General features: G+C 36.1%; 1 protein-coding gene across 1 annotated transcript; it reads right to left on the bottom strand.

Annotated features, from left to right (window-relative positions):
• Positions 1–403: 403 nt before the first annotated feature.
• On the bottom strand, positions 404–8,883 carry LOC106943407 (unconventional myosin-VI-like). Its single transcript, XM_015026724.1, has 9 exons — positions 8,739–8,883; positions 4,894–4,963; positions 4,740–4,813; positions 3,735–3,864; positions 3,332–3,437; positions 2,104–2,159; positions 1,925–2,022; positions 1,367–1,531; positions 404–570 (listed from the first exon to the last, which is right to left on the bottom strand). The coding sequence occupies exons 1-9, from the start codon at positions 8,853–8,855 to the stop codon at positions 415–417; spliced, it is 972 nt and encodes a 323-aa protein (XP_014882210.1). The 5' UTR covers positions 8,856–8,883; the 3' UTR covers positions 404–414.
• Between the last annotated feature and the right edge of the window lie 170 nt (positions 8,884–9,053).

Below are 9,053 nucleotides of genomic sequence, written 5' to 3'. Positions count from 1 at the left end.
GTGTACCGAGATATTTACTGGGCAGTAAAATAAAAATACTTTGCAATATTTTGTGTTTTTGCAGTTTGCCAAGTCAGCAGTGTTTCTGCATTGAAGCCTCTTTTAAAATTGATCTGATGTAATTTTCATATATTGTGGGTTTTCCATTAGCTGTTAGCTACATTTATCATATTAATGAACAAAATTAAACCCTTAAAATGCACCACCCTCTGTATAACAAATCTATTTTCACCAAAACTCTGCAGTTTTTATGGAAAAAATGAAATAATTTGTCCCTTAGAGAGGAAAATAAGTTTTCCTATTGTTTTATAATATTAATTAAAAAGTTTTGCTACTCCAAACTACATAACCATTTGTCTTAAAAAGTAAATTTGCACTTTAGAGAATCCTCGTTACCGCTGAAACTAGAATATTTCATTTCTCTGCTAGTAATTTATGGTGTAGAAACACCATAAATTGAACGTTAGAGGGACACAGGAGGAACGTTACCTCAGCACTCTTGCGGCTCTGTAAGATTTGTTTATCAGAGTCCTTACTGGCGAAGTATCTGGTGCATCCTCGGTTCAGGTACTGCAAAAACAATCCAGACAAAAACTGTTTAATAATGTCAAGATTCGGAAATATTAAACTCATCCTTGGTGAGAAATCCTGATTTATTGCAACATTATTCTGAATAATTAGAAGAAAGTGGCATGACGCAGCAGCTTCTGCTGATGTGGAAGAGGCCTTTGGGACTCGATGCTGGTAAACATTTACAGGAACAGCCTGAGGCGGGTTTTGTTCTGGTTTCAGATCAAAAAAAAACAAAAACAACTTTTTATAGTTTAGTTAACTGAACTTAAAATAATCAGTCATTAAATTAGCATGTCAGTCGACGAAATATTGGTTGGCTCCAAAATGTGTCTGCCATTTCTGGATAAGTTGTGTGGTTTTCACAGAAAACAATCTGAAACGTGCGGTGTGCATTTTTATTCCGATTCCCTTAAATGTTCTTATTGGGGCCTGGAGGGGTATATATAATACAACATTTCAGTTACATAATATGAATAAAGCTATATCAGCCGATTGCTGAATATTATAATAAAAAGTAAATTGTATTGATGTTTTTAAAAATCTTATATCAGTTTTATATAGAAATGTATATTTAAATATGCAATTCCCAAATAAATTGCATATTTAAAATCTATTTCCCAAAGTAGATTGGTCAAAAACAAAAATCTTTTAAAAACTTTTGGTGCATAAAGCTGGTAGAGACGGATCCCAAAATGAAATCTGCTCATTAAAATCTGTGGTTTTAAAAAGACCAAACATGACAAACTTGAAGGACATGAACACTTCTGTGAGGAGCTTGTTGTTGCACACTGACCCTGAAGTTATCGGGTGAGTCGAGGTGTAACGTCTTCTTCAGGTCGTCAGACGCCCCGGCACACAGCCGGTAGAAGATGTGGTAGTTCCTCTCCTCATTGCTTTGCATACAGATCCTGGATTTCTCCAACAAGTAATGGGAGACGAATCCACCCACAACGGCGTTCTGGTGACGCACAGCAGGTGTGTCAATGAATAATTATTTAGACACTGCAAAAACACTAAATCTCACCAGTTTCTACCGCGAACATCGCAGTACACTTGAAATAAGACAAAAATAACTTCTGAGGAGCTTGTTTTAAGTAAATAATTCGTTATATTAATGAAAAAGTTCTACTTATAAGTGGACATTTTTAACTTACAATATGGAATAAATGTCTTGTTTCACTGGCATTATTTAATCAAAATTAAAGATTTATTGTCTTAAAACAATACAAGTTCCTTGTAAGTTAGTTTTGTGCTATTAAATGTGCTAAGATATTTACACTAGAAATTTAACCAAAATTACTTTATGTCTGCTTTAAGTGTAAACAAGCCTGAAAAAGTCATCACCACTTACTTTGTCATTGAAGTGAATTTCTACAAACTTCCCAAACCGACTGCTGTTGTTGTTACGGACGGTTTTCGCGTTTCCGAATGCCTCCAGAAGGGGATTTGCTGGAGCATAAAGTATAAAAATCACAGTGAGAATTACCCCAAAAGCACACATAATCCAGCAGTAACGTGGTCATGGATTACCTTCCACAATTCTTTCATCAATATCTTGACCACTGCCATATGTTGTTGTCAGGTACCTGCAGGATGAAGCAGAAAAATAAACACAGATGGTGGTTTTACCTTGCAAAGCAGCAGTGCATGCTGGGTATTCAGCTGCACAGTCAACAATGAAGTTAGACACGGTGATGTTGTTTATTGTTTATTAAATATTGAAGCAGTAGTTTTATGTTTTAATGTTGGATTTGTTTTCCCGTCCTCAGGAACATTTTTATTACTAAAAAGCTGCAGATCAGATTTTCTAATTGTGTCATTCATGTATGTAAATTTGTCTCTGCTTGGTTTGCGGGTCACAGCCTGAGGAAGAACTCAGGTGATAAGACTCTAGATTTAAAATCTAGATTTTGTTGAGAGAAAACATCTGTTTAAAAGTTTTTTTTAATCTTTAAAATGTCTAAATTATTAACTTCATGAGAATAAAAAGCTTCATAATTGAATTACAAGTCAAGAATAGTTTTTATATTAATAACAAGACCTTATTATTAAGTATTTCACTGGATGCGATTTAATGAATCACTAGAACTAATTTATTTATTCAAATTAAAAAATCTGAAATGTGTGGCATGGATTTTCCATTGTAGTATTATTTTCTTAAATTCCACTTTTTCCATTTTTATTTTCCTGAATATCTTTTTAGTCATATTTATTAATACAAAAAATTAACCAAATATGATGGGAATGAGGTCGACCTTAAAGGAAATGAAATTGTAACAGATTGCTTGAACATTAACTGGTTTTAAAGGTGTTAAGAAGTGTTTCCAATTAGTTTTTCTAAAAATGAACTGAAACATTGTGAGCTAAACTAGGATTTATAAAAACTGATTATAGTTTAACTGAACACCAAAATATTTGTCAGATAAAAAATTTGCAAAAAGTAAAAGTGTGTTTTATCTACTTAGGAGACTGGTAGCAAATGGATGCAATGGATTTTACTTAAGAGTATTAAACACAAACACAGTTTAATCTTCAGATTTGTATTTGTTCAAATGTTTGACAACTAAGTATTTTTCAAAGCACAACTTTCTTTTTGGTCTGCAGCACAAAATAGAAATAAAATGCATTAAAGCATTTTTACACTCAGGGTAAAAATGTTCTGAAGGTCATGAATGGTTTTATGAAGAAGTGGAAAACTGCTTTAACAATAACCTGAAATAAATCAGAGCACAAGAGGAAAGAAAGAAGGAGGGAATACCTGAGGACAAACTTTGTGTTTTCAGTCTTTCCAGCTCCAGATTCACCAGAAACGATGATGGATTGACTCATCTTTAAAACCTTCATGTCCCTGTAGGCTTTATCCGCTACAACAAACAAAATGGAGCACTGATTATGTCATTTCCTATTGTCCGTGCACATTTATTAAATAAAATAATGCATTATCTCACTTATTAAACTGTAGTGTAGAACATAACAGAACAAGTTTATAGAAATCAAACATCGCGGTGTGAAGACTTTCAAAACTCATCAGTCCTCCTTCCTGCCTGCTTCTGCTACCTGGACATTCAGTGTCATCCTCGTTGAGCAGGAAGTTCAAAGTTTGCATGGCGTTTTTGCAAACATTAACCTGCACGGCGTCAGTCTGACAGGTGAGTTCTCACCTATAGCGAAGACGTGGGGTGGCAGAGTTCCCAGCGACTTTCCTTGGTACGACTTGATGGCGTCAGGCCCGTACAGTTTCGGTACGTCATAGTAAGGATTAACGGCTATCAGGATATTCGCCACATACGTCTGCAGGAGAAGCACATGCACAGTTAGAGCCACTGCAGATGCATAATTTAGATTCTTCAACAAAAAACATTAACAGAGGTGAAAGAGAGAGCACTGAAAACGAGCAAGACACACCTTCTACTGGTTTTCATGTCTTGAATTTTTCATCTACCAGCTGTTTCTAATTTCCTAAGTGAGTCAGTGAGGTAAAGGCCGGGTTTCCCGGTCTGATCCGGGTCTGACCTCCCCCCGGTACCACCTGGAAGTTCTTCCCAAGGGAGTCAAGGACGGAGATCCTATCTCTCTGCTCTGCAACCTGCTACTTAATCCAAGTCAATACTAACATTTCTGTACCATAATAACAACCTAAGTGCATGTAAGGAGAAATTAGCTGGTATGATTTTCATCATGATCTCCTCTGAGTGCCAATAATCCGACCTTTTTCTGATCAGGGAACACTCTTCAGTGTGGACTCTTCCACTTAGCAGAAAGTAGCACTTATCACTATCAGTCAGAGGAGTGGAGAGATAAAAACCTATTAAACCTATTTAATACCACATGTTTGTGATTCATTCAGGCTGGGAGAAAGCAAGAGAGAGCAAGATTTCAACAGATAACAGAAAGGCTAAACCAAGCTGCCTATTTTTAATGATTTTAGCTTATTTAGTTTCTATTAGAGGTGAAACTTTGCTTCTCATATAAATACTTGAAGTTGGTAACAGAAGGAAGGTGATGAATATTCTGAATTCTGCTCTTATATCGTCTTATATTGCAGTTATTACAGAAAAATCAGCACCAGCAGATCAAAACTTTGGAAAATATTCTGATCTATTAATTGTTGTAGTAAAATATAATATTTTCAAGGCTGTAAATTATAGACAGAAGTAAAAACATACATAGATGTGGTCCTTAGTGTACCGAACTCTGACATTGTTGAGAAGCGTGGCTTCATTTAGATACATGAGGGAACCTGAACGGAGAGAAAGGAAAGAACAACTGAAGTCAAATTATAAAAGAAGAAAGTGAAACTTTTAAAAACTGGAAACGTACAGTTGTCATCGACGTGCTTGTTGACATCATCCTCTGCTGGGAAGACTTGGTTCATAGGAGCCAGAAACGTCTGAAACATGAGCCACATCAGTGATGGTAACATTTACACCACGACATTTACAAGAACAGAAACACGAGGCGTGTTTGGTTCAGTTATGCAAACATTATTTACCCTTTATTAGCTGCTACACTGCAAAGACACAACATATTACGAAGTATTTATGCTGCAGTTTCTAGTGCAAATATGTCAAATAAGTCAAAACTAATTTATAAGTAACTTTTCAGCAAGTTAGACGAGTTTAAGTCAGTAATTTTTTAATACTCTTTAAAAAAGTACTAGTTCCACTGGAAGATTATTTAATATAAAATAAGACATTTTTCCCATCTTATTAGAAATAGGAAATAGTAGGAAACATTTTTAATGGGGCATAAAAGCCAGATGTGTGTGTTAAGCACAGAGAAGATCAAATCAACCCGACATAAACATGAAGGATTGATCACGCTTAAAGACGGCAGTAATGATGCTCAACGCTGCGTGGATGTGTTAGTTACTGCTGCTCTGGCTGCTTGTCTCTGAGTCAATGGAAACAAACTCAATGGAACGAGTCGGCTGCGAGAGAAACAAGGGGAGACATGGCAGCGTGATTAATAATTTGGAGGGAGAGCAACAGGATCTGAACACCTGACTGAGTGAGGAGCCGACGATGATGATCTGGGCCGGCCCAAGGCGTGTGCAAATGAAGCGGCTGCTTAGGGGCTCTACACCACCAGAGCGAAAAGCTAGCATGATAAAAAATATATCTTTGTTTTTGAATAATACAAAATAAATGCTATTACACATGAAAACAGCTACATTATTATTAGAGTTGGTACATACATAAGAGGTTTCTCTTCTAAATTCAGTGTTTAAATAGTTAAGATAATATGGCACACTTTTATTGGCAGGTTATTATGATTTTAATAATAATCATAATAATCTGCAAGTGGAAGCAGAACTTTTTCATCAATATTAATGAATTATTTTCTTCAAACAAGCTTCTATTTTGTGCTGAAAGTAACTTATAAGTTATTATAGTGACTTATTTCACGATAACCAACCAAACGTTATTGCAATAAACGATAATATTGTTATTTTGAGACCGTTTTATCAAGTGATATAATGTTAATAGCACATTCTCAACAATCAATAAACTTTAAGTTCTAATGAACAGTTAATGCTAGAACTTGAAGACATTTTACTTAAGCAAAATAAATAAACAAAACAACATAAATAACAAATAAAATAAATTTTGAAGTAAACAAAATTGTCCTTAAAAAAATGGCCTGTTGAGACCAAAGAACCAGACAGAAAACTTTTGTCATCCAGTTTTTGGTAGAAAGAGAGAAAAAAAGAAACATTATAAATCATGAAAGGGGAAATTATCTAGTTTATTTTAATTTATTGTGCGATTAATTAATTTATTGCTTATTGTGACAATTATTCAGGGTATCTGGGGTATCCAGGGTATATTACTGTGTTTTTGAAGCGTATCTTACACACACAGAGTGACCTAGGAATGACGAGGCATCTGGTGTTGATTTTAAAATGGGGGCCCGCATCACAATTTGCTCAGGGAACTAAAATCGCTTTGTTCAGCCCTGATGAGGATGACGGTGAACTCATAGGAACCAATAAAGCTGCACTATTATTAATGGTGACAAATCAATCAAGACAAACATAAGTTTTACTCCTATACTGTATTTAGGTTTCATAAACTCCATTATATTTAATGGCTGGCCTCCACATCTCTATATTAATGCTTGGCAGTGTAAACCTGGCCGGCTGCACAATGCTGCATGGTTTATTGCCACAGGGAGCTGGTGATCGTAAACAAGGGGAGCTTTGTGAGCCTCCTGGAGGATGTTGGCACAAACACAGACATGGTCATCCACGATAACGACTGTGTGAATAACGGCTAACCAATAAAACCCGACGCAGAAACACAGCCGCTAATGAGCCAGCTGACATGTTTCAGGGGATCAGGCTCTAAAACAAAGATGTTTTCAACTTCAAAGGGATTTTTTTCATCACACAAACAAATATTAATGATCCTGAAAACATTCCAGCTCAGAAATCAGGAACTGATTTCCGCATGCAGATGGTTTGCAAATGTATAATTTTCATAGGAGCAGGAAAAGTTCAGAGGAAGCAGTAAAGTCGAGGTGAAAAATGCAGAGCTGCATCCTTGGAAGTAATTAAACAAATTATCTGCAGCAAAATATGTAAATACAGCTGTGAGAAAGGGATGGTGCCGTTGTACGTTTCCACTTCCTGATCGTTGCCAGTTTTACGTAGCTTAATAAAATAAAAATATAAGTACTTTTAATTTTCAGTCATTTGGAAATGTATGACAATTAAAACACAGGAGTTTCCACTGGGTAGAATTTATTTATTATTTAATATTTAAAATAACTAAATTAACATTTGGTAGAAAATAGAAATAAACTGTTTTTGAGGATATTCCAAGTTATTGAGATATATCTGCATTTGTTGCATTGAAATCAACAAAATGCAGCCATTTCAACGGTTATGCAAACATAATCCATTTTCTTTTTTTTTTATGCATTTATTTATGGCTGTCGTACTTTTTGGATGTGCTGTTTTTATTGTTGTACTGCAATTTTTAGCCCCTGCTTCCTAGACAAATTTCTCTTACGGGAGACGAATAAATGATCTTATCTTATCTTCTGTGTTGTATGATAGCTGAACTGATTTAGCATAAAATTGTCTTGTGTGTTTGTAGAAAAGCTGCAACATAAAACACTCTTATTTTAGGAATAGACACTGAATTTGTTGTTTTTCTGTATAAATTACACCTTACAGTTTAAGAAAAAGCTCCTATCAAAACATTAAGACAGAATTTCAAAAGATTTATGAAATTATTTAAAGAATAAGAGGCATCTAGTAGCTGCTGTTGTGGACTGGCGGTGACTCAGGTGCAACAGGTGGCCTTCACCTCCTAATGAGCGGCTCTCTCTCTCTCTTTCTCTCTCTCTCACTAGGCAACGCTATCAGCACACCTGCTGCTGCTCTTTACTTATTTATGTTTCTGTACATGTGGTCTCTCGTGTTTCTTCCATTATGCACGTTGTTGTGCTGACGCCTTCCAGCCTGAAATCACACTGGAGAGTGTCTGAAGGAAAGTTACAGAAATATTTATTCACAGAATTTATTTTTGGCGGAAAGATTTGGGCTAGAGCGAACGTATGCTGCGTTCGCTTCCACCTTAGAAATGTAGAGCGTGTGCTCCTTCACCCTCACGTCACTTCCTTCGGGGGACTACTAAGGATTTCATATTTATTTGTTCATTACTTTGTAGTAAAACACTCATAATTTTGATGTAATTACTATTATTTTTCTTTGTTAGCTATACTTCAAAAAGTTATTTTTTACTGTTTTACTGTGTTTCTATAAAGGTTTTCCAGTTGGAGTCAAAGTAATAGCATTCAGTTCATAATTATTACATATTTCATACTGTGCACAATGGTACATTTTGCATATAAATGGAGTAAATGTCATGACCAATGGTTATATTATATGTGCTAAGTGTCATTCAATGGTAATCAGTGATTTAGTTTAAAGAAATCCCCAGTATTAATGTGAAAAACACATTTGGCAAAGTTTGGAGACATTTTTGGATAAACGCCTCATTGAAAACCTTGTATTAACAGCGGAGTGGCAACACTTTTGATACCAAAGCACAAAAATCAAATCGATGCACATCATCTTTCTCGCTGGATGCTCAGAGTGGAACTTGCTTGTGTGCTGAGAGTCGCAGTTTGTGTGCAGCAGTGCGATGACCCACCTTGCCCTTCTGGTTCAGCGGTTCTATGGTGAGCGCGTCGGCTCCTATATCAACGATCATGCCCAGCTGGAACCCATCGGTGGGGTGGGGCGCCCACACTGGCTTCCCATCCTCCATAGCTTACCTCCGCTCAGCCGAACCGCACCGCTGCAGAGAGAGCGACAGGAACAGGAAGGTGGGTAACAAATAAAAGAAAAACCTGGTTTTGCAGAAATATGCAAAGTTTTTAGCCCCTGATTTGCATTTTTTACATCCGATCATAAAACCAAACCTGATTCGCCGCTTCTAAAATTAACTAACTTCCAAATGCATCTT

Source organism: Poecilia latipinna, unplaced genomic scaffold, assembly GCF_001443285.1.
Source record: "Poecilia latipinna isolate Pla-1442-1.1 unplaced genomic scaffold, P_latipinna-1.0 Scaffold5276, whole genome shotgun sequence".
In the NCBI taxonomy this organism is placed as follows: domain Eukaryota; kingdom Metazoa; phylum Chordata; class Actinopteri; order Cyprinodontiformes; family Poeciliidae; genus Poecilia; species Poecilia latipinna.
This window is presented reverse-complemented; position numbering and strand designations above follow the sequence as displayed.

Excerpts from the sequence above, each read along its gene's own strand:
- LOC106943407 (XM_015026724.1), bottom strand. The coding sequence starts at position 8,855 with ATGGAGGATGGGAAGCCAGTGTGGGCGCCCCACCCCACCGATGGGTTC. Across the intron at positions 4,814-4,893 it reads CAAGCACGTCGATGACAACT|GTTCCCTCATGTATCTAAAT; the intron begins GTACGTTTCCAG and ends CTCTCCGTTCAG. Across the intron at positions 571-1,366 it reads ACTCACCCGATAACTTCAGG|TACCTGAACCGAGGATGCAC; the intron begins GTCAGTGTGCAA and ends TTGTTTTTGCAG.